Source organism: Rhinopithecus roxellana, chromosome 6 (genome assembly GCF_007565055.1).
Source record: "Rhinopithecus roxellana isolate Shanxi Qingling chromosome 6, ASM756505v1, whole genome shotgun sequence".
Taxonomy (NCBI): domain Eukaryota; kingdom Metazoa; phylum Chordata; class Mammalia; order Primates; family Cercopithecidae; genus Rhinopithecus; species Rhinopithecus roxellana.
Window position 1 is genome coordinate 45,723,821 of NC_044554.1, and position 20,934 is coordinate 45,744,754.

The 20,934-nt window shown below is 45.3% G+C and overlaps 1 protein-coding gene across 4 annotated transcripts in view; it reads left to right on the top strand.

Moving 5' to 3' along the window:
- The window catches only part of ZCWPW1 (zinc finger CW-type and PWWP domain containing 1), a 30,501-nt gene extending 9,772 nt beyond the window's left edge, over positions 1-20,729 (top strand). Inside the window, exons 3-17 of one of the 4 annotated variants that reach the window (XM_030932642.1) lie at positions 900-1,083; positions 1,534-1,612; positions 3,516-3,633; positions 3,947-4,098; positions 4,306-4,425; positions 11,767-11,883; positions 12,611-12,734; positions 13,965-14,040; positions 14,439-14,543; positions 16,176-16,256; positions 17,003-17,069; positions 17,754-17,863; positions 18,980-19,040; positions 19,536-19,670; positions 20,219-20,729. In XM_030932642.1, the coding sequence (XP_030788502.1) occupies positions 3,518-3,633; positions 3,947-4,098; positions 4,306-4,425; positions 11,767-11,883; positions 12,611-12,734; positions 13,965-14,040; positions 14,439-14,543; positions 16,176-16,256; positions 17,003-17,069; positions 17,754-17,863; positions 18,980-19,040; positions 19,536-19,670; positions 20,219-20,541 (1,587 nt within the window). In that variant the 5' untranslated portion in view covers positions 900-1,083; positions 1,534-1,612; positions 3,516-3,517 and the 3' untranslated portion in view covers positions 20,542-20,729. Of the gene's footprint in view, positions 1-647; positions 1,084-1,533; positions 1,613-3,515; positions 3,634-3,946; positions 4,099-4,305; positions 4,426-11,766; positions 11,884-12,610; positions 12,735-13,964; positions 14,041-14,438; positions 14,544-16,175; positions 16,257-17,002; positions 17,070-17,753; positions 17,864-18,979; positions 19,041-19,535; positions 19,671-20,218 lie in introns of those variants that run through there. The other 3 variants (XM_030932641.1, XM_030932639.1, XM_030932640.1) reach the window with 3 other exon arrangements.
- Positions 20,730-20,934: the final 205 nt, after the last annotated feature.

Genomic DNA, 20,934 nt, shown 5'->3' on the forward strand with positions numbered 1-20,934 from the left:
TAAAGTTGAATGTGGTAAATGCCACCAGTTTTGTGCAGAGTATTAAGGAAGCTCGGAAGAAAGATATACCTGGGAGGATCATTATAATTTTTATTGAGGAGGTGGCATAAGAGCTGTGAATAATTTATAGATTTTGACTAGTTTTTTGTTTTTTTTTTTTTTTTTTTTTTTTTTTTTGAGGCGGAGTCTCGCTCTGTCGCCCAGGCTGGAGTGCAGTGGCCGGATCTCAGCTCACTGCAAGCTCCGCCTCCCGGGTTTACGCCATTCTCCTGCCTCAGCCTCCCAAGTAGCTGGGACTACAGGCGCCCGCCACCTCGCCCGGCTAGTTTTTGTATTTTTAGTAGAGACGGGGTTTCACTGTGTTAGCCAGGATGGTCTCGATCTCCTGACCTTGTGATCCGCCCGTCTCGGCCTCCCAAAGTGCTGGGATTACAGGCTTGAGCCACCGCGCCTGGCGATTTTGACTAGTTTTTAAAAAATTGCTCTAATTTTCCATAACATTTTATCTAAAGTAAAAATGAGCAAATTATACAGTTTCACGTTTGGATAATTCAGCTTCCTGCATGCTTATATTTATCATCTTTGACTTAGTGGTTCCCAAATCTGGGAGTGTATCAGAATCAACTAGCCTTGTGAAATTAAAGATTGCTAGGCCTCTCACGTCAAACTACCTCGTCAGCATCTCAGGGCTGGGGAGTGAGAGACCCAGGAATCTGAATTTGTTAAAAGCTCTCCATATCATTCTGTTACGGCCTGTCAAAGGGCAATGTTTGGCAATCTCTGTTAGACTGTATGTTTCATAAATTCCACATGATCACATTTCTTTCAGAATGTGGAAAGGGACCAAAGAGAATCTTTGCCCCACCTGCACAAAAATCTTACAGCCTGTTACCTTGTAGCCCTAACTCCCCCAAGGAGGAGACCCTGGGGATCAGTTCCCCAGAGACAGAGGCCAGCATAAGCCTGCCAAAGCCCAGTTTAAAGAAGGAAGAGGAAAAAGCAACCACAAAGAATGGTCCAAGCAGGGGCCAGGAGAAAAAAAGAAAGGCACAAAACAACAAGCAAGCAGAGAAGAAAGAAAAGGTACCAGTCATATTGGTGGGCTCTGGTAGGACATCTCCTCATACCTTGCCCCTGGCTAAGGCTAGACAGTCTTTTCACGTTTAGGAAATTCACCCTAGAGTTTCAGGTTTGTATTCCTGTTTGGGAGCTTCCATTTTTCTTTTTTTTTTTCTCAAAGAGGTCAAAAATGTTTTGATGGAAGAATTGAGCAGGAAATTATTATATATATGAGGTGGGTTAGAGGTGGGGGTAGAAGTGGACAGAGACATTATACCCTTTTCTCTTTTCTTTGACTCCTTTATTCCCAGGAGAACTGGGATAGAGTTCATGGCCTCCTTAGGTATGCTGACTGCATGCCTTCCATCTTGTAAACTTACTGCCTCATCCATCTAAAGGAGGCTTCCCTGACTGTTCAGGGGGAAAAACTATGGAAAGATAAGTGGTTTTCCTCCCCTACCCTTGTCTCTGCAGGAAAAATCAAGTCTTACCCCTGCAGAATTTGAGGAGATTGTCCAGATTGTGCTGCAGAAGTCCCTTCAGGAGTGCTTGGGTATGGCATGTAGTAAGAGAAAAAGGGTTTCAGTTAGGCAGAGTGACTATTACCTGAGAGGGACAGTTAGGTCTGACAGCTTCTCTCTTCCTCTCCCGTCTTCTAAATAAGGTAATATTAGATAAGACTTTAATATATTTTAAAAATAATTCATCACTTATCAACAGGACTATAGCTAAACTACCTTAAAGGGTACATATTTTTAGAAAAAGTAGATTATATTGACTTCAGAATTTATATATAGTCTTACCTAAATTTTCAAGCCATGGGATTTTTGTTGTTACTTATTTACTTATTCTTACTTTTTTTGAGATGGAATCTTGTTCTGTCACCCAGGCTGGAGGGCAGTGATGTGATCTCGGCTCACTGCACCCTCTGCCTCCCAGGTTCAAGTGATTCTCCTGCCTCAGCCTCCCAAGTAGCTGGGATTACTGGCACCCACCACCACGCCTGGCTAATTTTTGTATTTTTAGTAGAGGCAGGGTTTCACCAGGCTGACCAGGCTGGTCTCAAACTCCTGACCTCAAGTGATCTGCCTGCCTTAGCCTCTCAGTGCTGGGATTACATGTGTAAGCCACTGCACCCAGCCTGTTGTTTTAATTTTTACTTTTTGTAGAGATGAGGTCTTGCTATGTTGCCCAGGCTGGTCTTGAACTCATGGCTGCAAGCAATTCTCCCATTTCAGCTTCCCAAAGTGCTGGGATTGTAGACGTGAGCTACAGTGCTTGGCCCTAAATTTTTAAAATGCAGTTAAAATTTGTTTCTCTGTAATTACAAACTACTTAGAAAAGATAAAATTGTTTTCCCTAGATTTGAAAAACTTAGGGTACATATCCTTGCAAATTTCAGTTTCAAATACCGATTTTGCGTGTGGTTAGGGATTTAGTTTTTAGAATAAAGAACACGGTGAGGGAGGCCAGGTGCGGTGGCTCATGCCTGTAATCCCAGCACTTTGGGAGGCCGAGGTGGATGGATTACTTGAGATCAGGAGTTCAAGACCAGCCTGCCCAACATGGTGAAACCCCGTCTCTATTAAAAATATAAAAATTAGCCAGGCGTGGTGGCGTGTGCCTCTAGTCCCAGCTACTCAGGAGCCTGAGGCATGAGAATTGCTTGAACCTGGGAGGCGGAAGTTGCAGTGAGCCGAGATTGCACCACTTCACTCCAGCGTGGGCGACAGAGCAAGACTCTGTCTCAAAAGAAAAAAAAAAAAACACAAAAAACCTCTATGAAGGCTTCTCCGTAAATTCGTGAGGCTAAAGAGAACAGTCTGACATTTCAGCCGTTCTTAGGTATACTTCTATTCCTAGGAGTTTGAGCCACAAATGATATAAAATGCAGTGTGTATATATATATATATAGACAGAGTCTTGCTCTGTTGCCCAGGCTGGAGTGCAGTGGTGTAATCTTGACTCACTGCAACTTCCGCCTCCCAGGTTCAAGAAATTCTCCTGCCTCAGCCTCCGGAGAAGCTGGGACTACAGGTGCACGCCACCATGCCTGGCAAATTTATTGTATTTTAGTAGAGACAGGGTTTCACCATGTTGCCCAGGCTTGTCTTGAACTCCTGAGCTTTGGCATTCCACCCACCTCAGCCTCCCAAAGTGCTAGGATTACAAGCATGAGCCACTGTGCTTGGCCTATAATTTTTTTATGTACACAAAATTATCATTACCTGGCCATCCTGGAATAAGGCAAATCAATCTGGAAAGGCTTGCAGAAAGATACATATTTGCAGTTTTTCCTGAAAATTTAAATATTTAAAGTTCTATGATATGACAAAAGGCCAAAGGTAGGCTCTTTCAGGTGACAGGGAGAAGACACTTCAGAGAAAATGTTAGGGAATAATAGAGTGGCTTTTTTGTTTTTTTACTTCTCTGCTTATAGTATTTTGTTTTGGGAGGGATGGGATCTGGCCTTGATTTTGCAGAGACTTCCTGTGCCCAGCCCATAGTATCTACCCAATCAGCCAAGGAGCCAGGAATTACTGCTTCTGCTACTGATACTGATAATGCTAATGGGTAAGTTTATTTTGGTGGGGCAAGTTGAACACAGAATGGACTACACTTTGGTAAATCATGGTCAGTAAGTCTATCTATCTGTCCGTTTGTCTGTCTATCTGGTCGTTTATCATATTTCTATAGATTTCTCTCAGCTTAGGAAAGATACCTGTTTGAGTTGGGAAAAACAGGCAAGTAGATGGATGAAATGACCTCAGGAGACCTTAGAAAGCTTAGGATTCATCTGTCTTCCTTTTACTCTTGGGTTTTTTCAAAAGAAGGTTCTGCAATTGCTCTATGTTTACCTTTCATTAAAATAAAACCTCATTTTCAGAGAGGAGGTACCACATACTCAAGAGATTTCAGTGTCTTGGGAAGGTGAAGCTGCCCCTGAGATAAGGATGTCTAAGCTAGGCCAGCCAGATCCTGTACCCTCTAAGAAGAAATCCAATAGACTCACCTTAAGCAAAATGAAGAAGGAAGCTCGTAAGTACAGTCAGATATACTTTGAAACCTGGCTCAAGTACTTGCTCCAGGAAATTAGGGAATGGGACCATGGGCAGGCTGAGAATTTTCAGCCCAAGACTTGAGACTATTAGGCTGTGATTCTTCTTTCTTCTTTCACTGACCTTTACTATCTACAAAGATTGTCTTCTTCATCTCCCCACCCCACATTTTCTTTTCTCTTCCCAGATGAGAAGGTGGAGAAAACTCAAGGTGGACATGAGCACAGACAGGAAGACCAACTAAAGGAGACAGTTCAGGCTCATTCTCAGATCAGGGACCTGCAAAAAGGAGAGATAAGTGGTTTTGGTGAGTTCAGTTGGTTTGGCAAACCTATTTGGCCTGAAAATTTGAGATAGAGCAGAGAGGCAGGGTTAGGATGTTAGAGGAAACTCTGCAAAGAATATAGTTAATCTCTCACAGTTGCTTGTTGCGGAATATGCTGCTGAGAGAATGATTTCATTCATTCAGTCATTTATTCACATAATCCATAGTTACTGGGGTGCCTACTGGTACAAAGCATTTTAGATGTTTCCCAGGAGGAAAATGAAGATGTGGTAAGAAAGGTAATAGAAAAATCAGGAGTGGTATTATAGATGCCAGGGGAGGAGAGAATTTAAAGAAAGAGGGGTGCTCAACCATGTCAAATGCCATTGTAAAGAAGTCAAAGAGGATAAACATAAGCTCAAGCATATCACAATTAGGAGGCCGTTAGGGGTTTGGTTACAGCTACCGAAAGGGTTGGTAAGTTTGAATGGCAGCTTATAGCCGGTTGAAGAGTAAACACTTTTTCAATTAGTTTAGATATGGAAAGTAAGAGGGAGAAAATGGTAGATAAAAAGGAATGGAGGCTGGGCGTGGTGGCTCATGCTTGTAATCCCAGCTCTGTGGGATGCCGAGGTGGGTGGATCACAAGGTCAGGAGTTCAAGACCAGCCTGACCAATGTGGTGAAACGCCATCTCTACTAAAAGTACAAAAATTAGCCTTGTGTGGTGGCGTGTGCCTGTAGTCTCAGCTACTTGGAGGCTGAGGCAGGAGAATCACTTAAACCTGGGAGACGGCTTTGGCCGGGCGCGGTGGCTCAAGCCTGTAATCCCAGCACTTTGGGAGGCCGAGACGGGCGGATCACAAGGTCAGGAGATCGAGACCATCCTGGCTAACCCGGTGAAACCCCATCTCTACTAAAAAATATAAAAAACTAGCCGGGCGAGGTGGCGGGCGCTTGTAGTCCCAGCTACCCGGGAGGCTGAGGCAGGAGAATGGCGTGAACCCGGGAGGCGGAGCTTGCAGTGAGCTGAGATCCGGCCACTGCACTCCAGCCTGGGTGACAGAGCGAGACTCCGTCTCAAAAAAAAAAAAAAAAAAAAAAAAACCTGGGAGACAGAGCTTGCAGCAGGCCAAGATTGTGCCACTGCACTCCAACCTGGGCAACAAAGTGAGACTCTGTCTCAAAAACAAAAACAAAAACAAACAAAAAAGGAATGGGTACAGAGTTGAGGGAGGGGTTTTTTGTTTTGTTTCGTTTTGAGATGGAGTCTTGCGCTGTCGCCAGGCTGGAGTGCGGTGGCACGATCTCCGCTCACTTCAACCTCCACCCGCCGAGTTCAAGTGATTCTCCTGCCTCAACCTATCGAGTAACTGGGACTACAGGCATGCACCACCATGCCCAGCTAATTTTTGTATTTTTAGTAGAGATGGGGTTTCACCATGTTGGCCAGGATAGTCTCAATCTCTTGACCTTGTGATCTACCTGCTTCGGCCTCCCAAAGTGTTGGGATTACAGGTGTAAGCCACCATGCCTGGCCTGATAATGGTAAATTTTATGACAAGAAATAAAATAGATCATACAATATACTAGTGTGTCAAAAAATTCAAAAATACTAAGGCAGGAGGATCACTTGAGACCAGGAGTTTGAGACCAGCTAGGGCAACACAGTGAGACCCTCATCTCTACAAGAAAAAAAAATTAGCTGGGTGTGGTGGTAGTGCCTGTAGTCCTAGCTATTCAAGAAGCTGAGGTCGGAGGATCTCTTGATCCCAGGAATTGGAGGCTGCAGTAAGCAATGATCGTGCCACTGCACTCCAGCCTTGGTGATAGAGCAAGACCCTATTTCTAAAAAACTAAATAAATAGACAGTCTAAACACACTTGTACCAAACAAAAACAAAACCTCAAAACATAATGCAAAAAGACAGAACAAGTTCCAAGTTTAAGGAACAGTGGAATAAAAAGTTACCTAGTGTCTAATCTGTATGTGTACATATATGTGGTTTTGGTTGTGGAAGCATAATATAATTTGGACATACTTGGAAGAAAACTCCAAGACTATGCAGGCACCAAAAAAGGTAGTTCAGGTTAATAAACCATTCCTCTTGTTATAATGACATAGTAACATAAGGCACTGAGGTATAAGTCTAATTTGAACAACCAGGTGGCCTGGAGTTCAGACTACCCGAAGGGAGTTTCTAGATAGACTCAAAAAGGAAGCTAAATGGTTTTTTCTTTTGGTTTTATGTGACTATATAAACTCAGATGTGCTTCTTGAGAACTTTAGGGATACTGCAGACCCCACTGACCTGATCTCTGGCTAGCTCAAATAAATTGGTATCATTAGATTTGTGTTGCTCTGTCTCCTCTACTTCTCAGAATTACTGCAAGGGGCCTGGCACAGTGGCTCACGCCTGCAATCTTAGCACTTTGGGAGGATGAGGCAGGAGGCTTGCTTGAGTCCAGGATTCAAGACTAACCTGGGTAACATAGTGAGACCCCTGTCTATAAAAAAGAAAAAAAAAGTGAATTTATATTAAAAAAGAAATGGAAAAAAAAGAATTACTGCATGGACTAGATCTTAGGCTGGCAGATGGGGGTTCACCCTCTAGGTGGTGCTTGTGGGTTGAATTGTGATTGTAGTGGATTTATCAGCCTCCTGCTATAAATAAACCATTCTTCCCGTTTCTTACAGTTGCCAAGGAGAGGTGAGTGCTCCTGAAGTAGGAAGGATTATTTAATGAATACAATTTGCGTTAAGTACTTAAGTACAGGGAAGGAAAAGAGCAGTGTATCATGAGAGGAAGTAAGATTGGGCTGGTCAGGGAGTACATTTCTAAGCTAAAACCTGAAGGCAGAGTAGAAGTTATCCAAGTGAAGAAAGCATTTTAGGTAGGGTGAAGTGTGGCATGTTCCAGATACTAAAAGAAAGCTAGTGTGATTGCGGAGCTTAGAGAGCAAGGGGAGGCAAGTTGGGAAAGTGGACCTGGATGACTGGAAAGAGGGAGGCAGTGGCTAGGTCAAAGACCATGTACAGAGTGCACATTTTATCCTAAGTGCAGGGGGAAGCCACTGGTGGGTTTTAACCAGGGAAGTGACATCTTTAATGTTTTAAAAGGATCCTTTGGTGATTAATTGGAGATGGAGTATGGGGAGAAGACAGGAATAGACCAGTTAAGATGTTAGTACGAGGATTAGGTATTAGGCTTCGATTAGGATGATGGCTGAGTATAGTGGTTTACATCTGTAATCCCAGCACTTTGGGAGGCAGAGGCAGGAAGATCACTTGAGCCCAGGAGTTTGAGGTTGCAGTGAGCTATGTTCATACCACGTCACTCCAGCCTGGGTAACAGCAAGACCCTGTCTCAAAAAAAATATTTAAAAAATAAGATAAAAGGCCGGGCGCGGTGGCTCAAGCCTGTAATCCCAGCACTTTGGGAGGCCGAGGCGGGCGGATCATGAGGTCGGGAGATCGAGACCATCCTGGCTAACACGGTGAAACCCCGTCTCTACTAAAAAAATACAAAAAACTGGCCGGGCGCGGTGGCTCAAGCCTGTAATCCCAGCACTTTGGGAGGCCGAGACGGGTGGATCACAAGGTCAGGAGATCGAGACCATCCTGGCTAACACGGTGAAACCCCGTCTCTACTAAAAAATACAAAAAACTAGCCGGGCGAGGTGGCGGGCGCCTGTAGTCCCAGCTACTGGGGAGGCTGAGGCAGGAGAATGGCGTGAACCCAGGAGGCAGAGCTTGCAGTGAGCTGAGATCCAGCCACTGCATTCCAGCCTGGGCGACAGAATGAGACTCCGTCTCAAAAAAAAAAAAAAAAAAAAGAAAATACAAAAAACTAGCCGGGCGAGGTGGCGGGCGCCTGTAGTCCCAGCTACTCGGGAGGCTGAGGCAGGAGAATGGCGTAAACCCGGGAGGCGGAGTTTGCAGTGAGCTGAGATCTGGACACTGCACTCCAGCCTGGGTGACAGAGCGAGACTCCTTCTCAAAAAAAAAAAAAAAAAAAAAAGATAAAAATAAAAAATAAAATGGATTAGGATGATGAAAGTAGAGAAAGAAAAAAGTGGATGGTTTTAAGGTAGGTTTTGGAGGTAAAATTGTTACAAGTTGGTAATGAATTGGATACTGGAAGGTTGGAGCAGGAGAGGGTATGTCAAGGATGATTGGTTTCTGGCTTGAACAGTTACATGAAGGGAGATGGGAAAGAGTGGAGGAAGAAAAAGTTTGTGGGATAAAATTAAGCATTCAGGTTTGGGTACATTTAGGTTTGATATCCTTGTGAGACATCCAAATAGAGGTATCAAAGAGCAAGGTGGCTTAGGAATCTGGAACTCAGAACAGAGGCTATAAGTAGACAGCTGTGTTCTGTCAGGTATGAAAATGGATTTCAAAGCCGTGGGAATGGGTGAGTTTGCCTCAGGAGAAAGTGTATCATGGGGAGAGAAGGCCTGTGATTGGGCTTTGGGACCCCTGACATTTAGAGATTGAAGAACAAGGAGAACCCAGCAAAGAAGACTGCGGGGGATGTTGCCAGTAAAATTGAGGGGAGGGAGACAGGAGAATGAGACATCACAGAACCCAGGGAACTAGTGTTTCAGGAATGAGTGGTCAAGTGAAATCCTCTTAACATGTGTCTGTGACATCAGTCTTCATTATCATAGAGCCACGTCTGGGCATCAAACAGTTTTCCAGAGCACGTTATCTTCTCCTTTAGGTTACTTGGAACTTTTTTAAAAAGTACAATGTTCGCCAGGCACAGTGGCTCACGCCTGTAATCCCAGCACTTTGGGAGTCCGAGGCGGGCGGATCACGAGGTCAGGAGATCGAGACCATCCTGGCTAACATGGTGAAACCCCGTCTCTACTAAAAATACAAAAAATTAGCCGGGCGTGGTGGTGCGTGCCTGTAGTCCCAGCTACTCGGAGGCTGAGGCAGGAGAATGGCGTGAACCCGGGAGGCGGAGCTTGCAGTGAGCCGAGATGGTGCCATTGCACTCCAGCCTGGGCAACAAAGCGAGATTCCGTCTCAAAAAAAAAAAACAAAAAAAAAGTACAATGTTCTTGTCAAAGATATCATTCCAAGCCATAAATTTCCAGTTCCATATCATTATAGTGATTTTTTCCTGCTCATTTTCTTGTGAGTACTTATTGCTTTCACAGCTAACAATTTGTATTATTGATCTGTATTAATTTATTTGACTCCTGGCCTCTTCTCCTACTCTATTTTTCTAGTCTTGCTAGGTCATCTCTGTAAACAATCCAAAACTACTATTGGCAACTGTCATTTCAGACTAACATATTAGTCCCAACCAGTACTTTGTTCTTTAAGATAAGGTAATTAAGGCCAGGCACAGTGGCTCACCCCTGTAATCCCAGCATTTTGGCAGACTGAGGAGGGTGGATTGCTTGAGCCCAGGAATTCAAGACCAACCTGGGCAACATGGCAAAACCCTGCCTCTACCAATAAATCCAAAAAATTTTCTGGGTGTAGTGATGCGTGCCTGTAGTCCCAGCTACTTGGGAGGCTGAAGTGGGAGGATCGCTTGAACTTGGGAAGTGGAGGCTGCAGTGACCCGAGATTGTGCCACTGCACTTCAGCCTGGGCAACAGAGCGAGACTGTGTTTCAAAAAAAAAAAAAAAAGTAATTGCACAAGTGATCTCTTATATGTGATATTTTGAAAGGACCCAAATACAAGTCACCTTCTTTTCTGAGGGATGATTCTGGAGGGATGGGATTAGAAGCCATCCCTTATGATCAGGTATTTAAGGTAAAATTTGGCAGTGGGAGACAGTGAACTTACTAGAGAAATATGTTGGTTGATAATATTAAATAGTGAATATTTAGCGATACCTATGTGTCTGTTGTGTGATTTTTCTCTGTCAACTCAATTGCTTGAGTGTAGGCTCAGAAAAGGTGGAGAGAGGGTTCATTCCGGTTGGTGTTTTGTCATCTGGGTGGGAAGAAGGACAGTGGGAAAGGGAGCTGAAGGTGTCTACAAGAGAATCCAAGTAAGTGTCAAGTAATCAAACCAGAGTGGAACAGAGTGAAGAATGGAAATTGCTTCCAGATGGAGAGGATGGTAGTGGTCAGTGGGTTGGAGAGCTAGATAAAATGAAAGTTGCTATAGGAGTCTTTGAGCAGGTGAGGTGGAAGACAGGGCATTTTTATAGAGAGGATGTTTGGGTAAGTGGCTCAGACGGTGTGCAGTTCCTGCAGATGACTGGGTGGGGCATGCAGGAGTGGGAGTGGGTTCCAGAGGTGACATGAGGAAAAAAGTTAAGGCACTGAAAGAATGGGGTGCTGTATGAGGAGTTCCTGTGGATATAGAGGTCATTTGGAATGAAGGCAGGAAGTGGAGAGAAGACTGAATCAGATGCCAGCATCTCTACAAGGGATATGAGAGGTGAGGATAGTCCCATGGCATAGACCTCAAGGGAGGAAGGGTTTTTATAAAAGTTGGGGAGTAGTAGCAATGGGGTAATGATAATGCCAGCCTGACTTTCTGTCCCGAGAGACATGGGGAGTGTGAGAGGAACTGACTGCACTTACAGGGCTGCAGGTGGGGGTGGTTTAGGTGGGGCAGTGTCATTAGTGGGTCTTCAGGCTTCAAAAAGGAGATAGAAGTTCAGATTGGAGGTTGAGGAAATGTGGATTTTTGTTGCTCAAGTCAGTGGAGTTTCCAAGACGACAATGGAAGAGTTTTGGTGGGAGAAGGGAGAGGCTGAGAGACATGGGTCAGCTTAGGAGAGGTGGGGGTCTGGAAGGTAATGGATAAAAGGAAGACTTGGCATTTGAGCAGGGCCCAAAGTTAATAGTTGATGGAGAAGTGATAAGCTTAGACCTGTGTCTTTTGGAGAAGAGTGAACTCCAACGCTGTTGGTCCTAAAGTTTGCAACTTGGTGATTTGGTGACAGGTAAATCAGTTGAGATTTGGATAAGAACTCTGGATGTTGTGCACAAAAGAGATGCAGGTTAGCCCTTCAGAAGATCTTTTCAGTAGTGTCATGCCAGCAGAGAACAAGGCACTATCTGGAAAGATGTCAGGCAGCCTTTTAATTTGAGAACTGTCAATACAAGATTCCTTTCAGCCTTGGGGCGGGGAGACATGGTAGCCTAGTACAGGAAAAAGATCAAGGCATGAGACTTGAGTTCTAAGTTCAGCTCTATCACCAAGTTAACTGATCCTCAGCAAGCCATTTACCTCTTTGAGCCTTGGTTTCCCACTTACAAGTCAGGGATCCGGCTGGTTGATCTCTCATGTCTCTCTGGCTATGTGATTCTGGGAGCTGGTAGAGTTATCCTGATTTTAGTTGGATTAAAGAAGGAAGAGCATATTTTTAAGTCTCTTATTTCATTTTTTTCCTCTCACAGGTCAATGTCTGGTCTGGGTCCAGTGTTCCTTCCCAAACTGTGGGAAATGGAGGCGGCTGTGTGGGAACATTGACCCCTCAGTTCTCCCAGATAATTGGTCCTGTGATCAGAACACAGGTAGAAAAGACTGGAAATGTTTTTATTCACATTTTATTGTTCCTCCCTTTCTTTCTCTGCACTTATCCTTTAGATTAAATACTACATAAATATAGTTAGCACTCAATGGATCCTTGTAGTGGTTGGGAGAGAGGAAGGATCTGCCTTTCATATGGAGATGAATCTGGGCAGAAAAGGCTGGATGAAGATGCTCTGCAAAGTGATCTTGTGGGGAGGGGCCTGGAATCTAAATGTATGAGCACTGGTCTGCCCCTGTCAATCCTGATTAGAATACTAGTATTGGGTTTGTGGATAGGGAGGGATATAGGATATATGAGGGAAAACAGATGAGAGAGATCTGGTGCGCCTAGAATTCTAGGATATTTGAAGCTAGTTGGAAGAGATGATGATGATCTAGTCCAGCCCAATTATTTTACAGATGAGAAAACAGAGTCTCAGAGACATTATGATGCTCCATAGACAGGAGCACAATCAGACATGCGGGGGTGCAAGCAGGAGTGTGGAATCTCTTTCTAGAGTATGAGGAGGCAGCATTCCTACTTTTGCTGGTTCCAGCTGCATTTCCTCCATGGGTCTTTATTCTTCTTCCTCCGTGCTGATCCCCCAGGTGCCCTTTTGGTCCCACCTGCTGCATATACCAATTTCCTTCTTGTCCTCTCCCCAACCCTCATCCACTTCTTTCTCTTTATGAGTCTCTTCCTGTCCCTTCATTCCTTCTCTCTTTCAGCAGATGTGCAGTATAATCGCTGTGATATTCCTGAGGAGACCTGGAGAGGGCTTGAAAGTGATGTGGCCTATGCCTCCTACATCCCAGGATCCATCATCTGGGCCAAGCAATACGGTTACCCCTGGTAGGGCACTATGACACAGTCAGAACATCCTTCACAAACTTGGGAGAGGTAGATTCAAGCAGGGATGGAAGCAAATGGAAAACATCTGTAATTGAAATGGTTCTGGCCTTAGAAAGAGCAGGGGGTGAGAGAAAAGATAAAGTACCAAGCCTGAAGGCTTTGAAAGAGTGTTTTCTGGAGGTTTCATCGTGGAGGTGATAGCTCCCTGGAAAAAAGGGTCTGATGGTGCTACCCCAGCTGGTAGAAAGAAGAGGGTGGATCTGAGGCATTTAAAAATACTGAGATTGGCCAGGCGCAGTGGCTCACGGCTGTAATCCCAGCACTTTGGGAGGCCAAGGTGGGCAGATCACCTGAGCACACAAGTTTGAGACCAGCCTGGCCAACATGGTGAAATCCCGTCCCTACTAAAAAATAGAAAAATTAACCAGATGTGGTGGCGCACGCCTGTAGTCCCAGCTACTCAGGACACTGAGGCGGAAGAATCGCTTGAACCTGGGAGGCAGAGGTTGCGGTGAGACAAGATTGCACCACTGCACTCCAGCCTGGGTGACAGTAAGTCCTCATCTCAAAAATAAATAAAAATATTGAGATTGAGAGATACAAAGTACAAGGAACAAGGAAAAGTGGAATAGTTTCTTCTTTAGAGATGTCCCTAGTCGAAGATTTTGTTTTTAGGATTATGGGATGGCTCAGAAGGATAAGACCTTCACTAGGTATATTCTGAACTCCTGTGTGCATCGATGGAAGTCACTTCCTCATCTGAGTCATTGAGTAGTGACCACTAGAGGGGGCTGATGGCAGAGGAATCTATTTTTTAGATCCTTTTTTTGCAAAGTGTACTGCTGATTGAGCGCAGTGACTCGCACTTGTAATCCCAGCACTTTGGGAGGTTGAGGTGGGAGGATTGCTTGAGCCCAGGAGTTTGAGATCAGTCCTGGCTATATAGTGAGACCCCATCTCTGCAAAAAAATAAACAGCTGGGTGTGGTGGCATTTGCCTGTGGTCCCAGCTACTCAGGAGGCTGAGGTGGGAGGATCACTTGCGCCTGGGAGATTGAAGCTGCAGTGAGCCATGGTTCTAACACTGCACTCCAGCCTGGGCGACAGAGTGAAACCTTGTCTCAGAAAAAAATATCATACTGCTCTTTTCTGTGCATGTACATTGATGAGGTTGTGTTCTGTTCATCTAACCCCTTCTCTTCTGTCCCCTGCACCCAACTGTCTTCTCCAGGTGGCCAGGCATGATAGAATCTGATCCTGACTTAGGGGAATATTTTCTTTTTACTTCCCATCTTGATTCCCTGCCGGTGAGTTTCCTGGTTCAGGGTAAGAAGGAGCTCAGGCCAAAGTAATGAACAAATCCATCCTCACAGATGTACAGATAAGAGACATGGACATAACCAGCAGACACAAGTGAAAACAGATACTTAACTAGGATGACAAACACAGAGATAAGTGCTCACACATGTAATAGAAACAAACTTGTATCTAATTAAATATTTATCCACTGTTAGGGCATTAGTGGTTTTGATAAATATGCTTTGGCTAGGGTTCCTGAGGTTAGAGTGGAAGAACAATTGGAACGAGGATAGGGTAGATGAGTCAGGCTTCAAGGGGGCATGTGAGGCCCAGCACCTCCTTCTGGCTAGAGGAGAAAAGCAGGGAGCAGGACAGGAGTCCATAACAGGACCATCTTTTATTTCAGTCTAAGTACCACGTGACCTTTTTTGGAGAAACAGTTTCTCGTGCATGGATCCCAGTCAACATGCTAAAGAACTTCCAGGAGCTGTCCCTGGAGCTATCAGGCATGGTGAGCACATCTTGGGGTTCTGTTGTGATATAGAGAAAATGAAATCTTCCTTTTATTAAACTTGATTTTCTCCCAGGCTAAGCCATGTCGGGAGAAAGTTTTGTGTCTGACCAGGTGTGCCAAGGGTGAGGTAATTCATGAAGGACTCTTCTTGCTCCCAGGACTGCAGCAGGGCAATTATTTTTTTCAGTCCCCTTCCCTGCCTGCAGATTGGGGGCCATTCTGAAGATAAGGTTTTTCTACAGTTTAGCTAGCCAGAGCAGGTGTGGCAGAAATGAGGGCACAAATTAACTCAGGATTTCTCAGTCTCAGCACTATTGGCATTTTGGGGGAGATAATTTTTGGTTGTAGAGAGCTGTCCTGTGTATCGTGGGATGTTTAGCAGCATCCCTAGGCTCCAGCGGCATCTAACCAGCAGCAGCTCCCACCTCCACCCTCTGCCCCCTGCCTGTGGTTGTGACAACCAAAAAATTATCTCCAGCCATTGCCAGGTGCCTTCTGGAGGGCACAGTCTACCCGGTTGAGAACCATTGGATTAGCACAATCGCATTTCCTCCCTGTAGTCACTTTGGGTTTGACCAGCCTTGCAAATGAGCAGAGGCTCAGTGGCTCAGGGGCTTTAGAAAATCAGGCAATGAGTATTAAATCAAACAGCTGGATCTAAAGAAACTTATCAGAAGCTTCAAAGTGAAATCACCTGGGCTCCTATAATACTCTTTTCAAATTTCCATGGGATTCACTTTGGAGAGGACACCAAAATGTTGGTTGAAAATATTGCTAGGGCCAGGTGTGGTGGCCCACACCTGTAATCCCAGCACTTTGGGAGGCTGAGGTGGGCAGATCGCCTGAGCTCAGGAGTCTGAGACCACCCGGGCAACATGGTGAAACCCCGTCTCTACTAAAATACAAAAAATTTGCTGGGCATGGTGCTGTGTGCCTGTAGTCCCAGCAGGAGGCTGAGGCACAAGAATTGCTTGAACCAGGGAGGTGGAGGAAGCAGTGAGCTGAGATCGCACCACTGCACTCCAGCCTGGGTGACAAAGTGAGACTCTGCCTCCAAATATATACATATATATAGTTAGGAATTGGTGAGACATTTATTAGACGGAAGGGGGGTGTTATGTCTGATCCCAAAATATTAAGAATAGGAGTATCGTATCAATACTAGGAACTGGAAATAAATGTTGTAGTTGAAGAGAATGTCAGATGGGTAGCAGTATGCTGGGGTCACTTTGCTAATATTTATTAGTGACTCTAATCTTTTTTTTTTTTTTTTTTTTTTTTTTTTTGCTTTTTGAGATGGAGTCTTGCTCTGTCCCCCAAGCTGGAGTGCAGTGGCGTGATCTCAGCTCACTGCAACCTCTGCCTCCTGGGTTCAAGCAGTTCTCTGCCTCAGCCTCCCGAGGAGCTGGGATTATAGGCGACCTCCACCATGGCCACCTAAGTTTTGTATTTTTAGTAGAGATGGGGTTTCACCATCTTGGCCAGGCTGGTCTTGAAATCCTGACCTCATGATCTACCCAACTCAGCCTCCCAAAATGCTGGGATTACAGGTGTGAACCATTGCACCTGGCCATTACTCTAATCTTTAAGTCAATATTTATCATTGGCTCTAATCTTCTTCCATTTCAGAAAAAGCGCAGAAATGACTGCAGCCAGAAACTGGGGGTGGCCCTGATGATGGCTCGAGAGGCAGAACAGATCAGCATTCAGGTGGGAGGGTGTTCAGACCACACCCATTCCTTTCCCTGCTCTTGTACAAGTGGGATTCTTTCTCAGTCCAGACAAAGATGGTTTGTGCTAGGGGCCGTCCTACCTCCATATTTCACTTCAGGTTTCAGATATAAGTGCCCTAACCTCTCTTTTCTGTGGCGTCAGTTTTTATGCTCAAATTCTGTTGGTGGGGGTGGGATGGAGAGTAAAAAACAGTGAAAATTTCACCTCCCAATTTCCCTGATTTTTTGAATTAGAAACAAACTGGAAATAGAGATTATAATTAGTTAATCTCCATAAAAGGTCAGATAAGCCTAATGTGTAATTTCACGTGGAAATGGTATGGAAAATGAGGGCTGAGCGGGGGGCTCACGCCTGTAATCCTAGCACTTTGGGAGGCCAAAGCGGGTATATCCATTGAGTCCAGGAGTTCAAGGCCAGCCTGGGCAACACAGCAAAACCCCATCTCTACAAAAAATACAAAAATTAGCCAGGCATAGTGGCGCATGCCTGCAGTCCCACATATTTGGGAGGCTGAGGCAGGAGGATCATTTGAGCCTGGGATGGCGAGGTTGCAGTGAGTAAAGATTGTACCACTGCACTCCAGCCTGGGTGACAGAACAAGACCCTGTCTTTTTGGTATGGAAAATGAATCAATTTCATCATAACTAAATTCCAGAAGACAGAAGGCAAAAGCTGCCCCTGAGAAGGTAGTAGATGATGCTTTTGTTTCTTGGTTCACTTAGGAACGGGTTAACTTGTTTGGTTTCTGGAGCCGATTCAACGGATCTAACAGTAATGGGGAAAGAAAAGGTAGGATAAATGGAAGCCGAGGACTGGAGAGGGATGGGAGGGATTCTTTCATGAGGGCAGCAGCCCATGTTTTTCTTTATTTGATGTTCTTTGTCATCAATAGGAGAATCTTGGCCGGGCGCGGTGGCTCAAGCCTGTAATCCCAGCACTTTGGGAGGCCGAGACGGGCGGATCACGAGGTCAGGAGATCGAGACCATCCTGGCTAACACGGTGAAACCTCGTCTCTACTAAAAAATACAAAAAAATAGCCAGGCAAGGTGGCGGGCGCCTGTAGTCCCAACTACTCGGGAGGCTGAGGCAGGAGAATGGCGTAAACCCGGGAGGTGGAGCTTGCAGTGAGCTGAGGTCTGGCCACTGCACTCTAGCCTGGGCGACAGAGCGAGACCCCGTCTCAAAAAAAAAAAAAAAAAAAAGACTCTTGTGAATGTCATTGACCCAGTATCCAGGATGGATGGGCAGATGAGAGAGGAATGGAAGAAACAGGATGGGGAGGGAGGGTATATTGAATAGTGATGGACTTTAAAAAGGGTGGAAATGTGATAATCTGGGATCACATTTTATGGAGAAAATAACACTTGCACACAAAAGGCACAGTTAGAAGACAGATTCTCTGTGATCAGCTTCATTAACTCACTATTTTATGGTATGAATGATTTAGCCTTTCCTTCCTTTTCCTGTTCTAGACTTACAGCCCTCTGGTTTGTACAGCCCAGGATCCTGCTTGGAGAAAAAGGAGGAGGAGGAGGAGTTGGAAAAGGAGGAAGGGTTGGAAAAGGAGGAAGTAGAGAAAACAGTAAGATAAGCTTTAATTTCAGTTTTTATTTTTATAGAGATGGAGTTTTGCCAGGTTGCCCAGGCTGGTCTCAAACTCCTGGGCTTAAGCAGTTCTCCCACCTCAGCCTTCCAAAGTGCTGGGATTATAGGCATGAGCCACCACGCTTGGCCAAGATTAGCTTTAAAAATTGTTTAGATGGTTGGGCACGATGGCTCATTCCTGTAATCCCAGCACTTTGGGAGGCCAAGATAGGTGGATCATGAGGTCAGGAGATCGAGACCATCCTGGCTAACAGAGTGAAACCCCATCTACTGAAAATACAAAAAATTAGCCGGGCGTGGTGATGGGAACCTGTAGTCCCAGCTACTTGGGAGGCTGAGGCAGGAGAATCGCTTGAACCCGGGAGGTGGAGCTTACAGTGAGCCGAGACCACGCCACTGCACTCCAGCCTGGGTGACAGAGTGAGACGCTATCTCAAAAAAAAAAAAGAAGAAAAATTGTTTAGACAAGGATCTTGGGGGTTTCCTTTTAGGAGCTTCCTATAACGATCTCGTTAGCATGGACTTACATTTACTAAGGAGCCATCCTGCCCCTGCCTTGAGGGAGCCCCAATTGTTGGATATTTGGGGGTTTCTAGATCTCTTCTTTCCTCTTTATTCTCTAATTTCCCACATCTCTAGGAACTTCTTTCTTGAATATAATCTCAGTTCCTACTGTATTTATTTGACTTTTCGGGGAGCAATTCAGAGAATAGCAGTTGTTTCTACTCCTTTCTCCCCTACGTGGACCTGGAGGATTTTCATTCACTTGTTTTCTTAGCATCTGTTTTCCAGGTATAGGAAATATATATTTTCACTTTTTCTTCTAATTTTTAATTTAGCAATTTTTATCATACTCGTGGCCTAGCTTTATTTCCTTCTTTTATGCCTAAAGCCTTGCATTAATGAATACCAACAGACTGGGAAAGTGACCACACATTTTTCTCTGTGTTGCCATAAATTTAAACAATATCAGGCTCACAGAAGCTACTTTGATTCCCCAAAGCCCACCTGTCATTCTGTAGCATCCTTCTCTATTAAAAACAGCTAGGGGCCTTAATTTATCATTTTTTTAAACTTTCTCTCCCATCCTCAGGACCCAACTTTGCCCATTCGTAAGCAAGTCAAAATACAGACCCAAAAAACCAAGCCAAGAGGTAAGCAGGCCAGCTGGAAATGGGGCACATCCCACAGTTAAGGCAGGGAAGTGGTACAGAGGGAGTCTGCAGGTAGCTGGACCTCACTGCCCGTCTCAGTGCCAGGACCTGAGAAAACAGGCAACACTCACCCATAGTATCAGTGGGGAGCTAGAGCCCCCTTGCTTCTCTGTACTGAATTATAAAATCTGAGGTGAAAGATAGAAGGTTTTAAGTTTTTAGCCAAGAAGGATGGCTTCCTGGAGAAGGTAGACTCTGAGGAGAACTGTAAAGAGAAGAAGATCCAGGGGGTAAAAGAAAAAAAGAGAGAATTGGGGGGAAAAGATGTTGAAAAAGGGCCAGAGGCCACCAGGAGAACTCACTAGATTGAGACTGAGCAGAAGATGTGGGGCAGGGCAGAGACTCAATGTGCAGCGTCCATCTGCCCTTGCCGAGTTGTCATTTAGAGAGAAATAAGCACATTTCCCTCATGACTGGGACTTGGGGGTGATGCAGGCACAGCAGATGGCCGAGGCAGGACACTGCAGAGGAAGATAATGAAGAAATCTCTGGGCAGGAAATCCACAGCTCCTCTTGCACTCAGAATGGGAAGGAAAGAAGGCCAAGGGAATTCAGATTCTGACCAGCCAGGTAAGGCTCAAGACCTCGGAAAAACTAAGGTGAATGAGGTACCTGTCAGCATCTCCCCTCCCTGAATCATTTCTTAACCAATTTATAGCTTTTCATTACTTTACAGAATGAATGAAAATTAGAATGAAAGAGCATATCCGACTGCACCTAGCACACACTATAGAAACAGAATGATTCCTGATTTGATTTAGCCCAGGGGCAGGAGAGTGGTAGAAGAGAAGTAACACTCAGTATTGCCAAGGTCTGGCTAAAGAGATACTTCCATGCCTGCTCCTTTAAATTTTTTTCAATATCTCTCTCACTGGATATTCCCATTTTAGGTATCAGAAAACTGAGGCTCAAAGGATTTAAAAATTGCTCAAGGCTGGTGACTAGCATAGGGCAGACAGCTTGACTCTCTTTCTGATCCCAAAGTCCATATTCTTTGTATTGAGAAAGGTCATCTTTTCCAGAGATTTTTTGGAAGTAGAGATTTCGGAGTTTGACTTATAAACAGTAAGGACAGGCTGACCTAATAGGACTCTCGGCTTTGTCACCTTCTCATTTAGGCCCTAAGAAAAAATTTAAAGCTCCCCAGAGCAAGGCCTTGGCAGCCAACTTTTCAGAGGGAAAAGAAGTTAGAGCAGTGCCAAAGGACCTGGGCCTATCAGCATGTAAGGGGGCCTGCCCCTCAGCTGCAAAAGAAGAGCCAAGACCCCGGGAACCCCTGACCCAGGAGGCTGGACGTGTTCCCCTTGAGGACGAAGCCTCCAGTGATCTGGACCTGGAGCAACTCATGGAAGATGTTGGGAGAGAGCTGGGACAGAGCGGGGAGCTGCAGCACAGTGACAGTGATGGCGAGGACTTCCCTGTGGCGCTGTTTGGGAAGTAGCTGGTGCTCCTGTGCTCCCTTCTTTTCTCTCTTCTCTGGGGCGCAGGAGGGAGAAGTGGCTAAGTGCTGGGGCTGTTCATTGGCTACGAGGTTTAAGTGTGTGTTGTGCTGTTTCTTGGTTAATAAAGCAGGTTGCGGTCGACTGGCTTGGCTGGTCTCTAACTGCCCCCTGTTGGCTGCTCGCCCTCCTTGGTGTCACTGTGGTGCGTCACTGCTTCTGGCGGGAGCCTACACAGTGCAGGCATCTGGGGAAGGCAGTGAGACCTGAGTCTTGAGAGGACATCGAGAAGGGCAGATCTGGATTCAGATCCGGGCTCAGCTCCTCACTAGCTACCTCTGTGGCCTGGGGAAAAACATGTTCACCATCCTGGTTCTGCTCTTCATCTTCCAGTG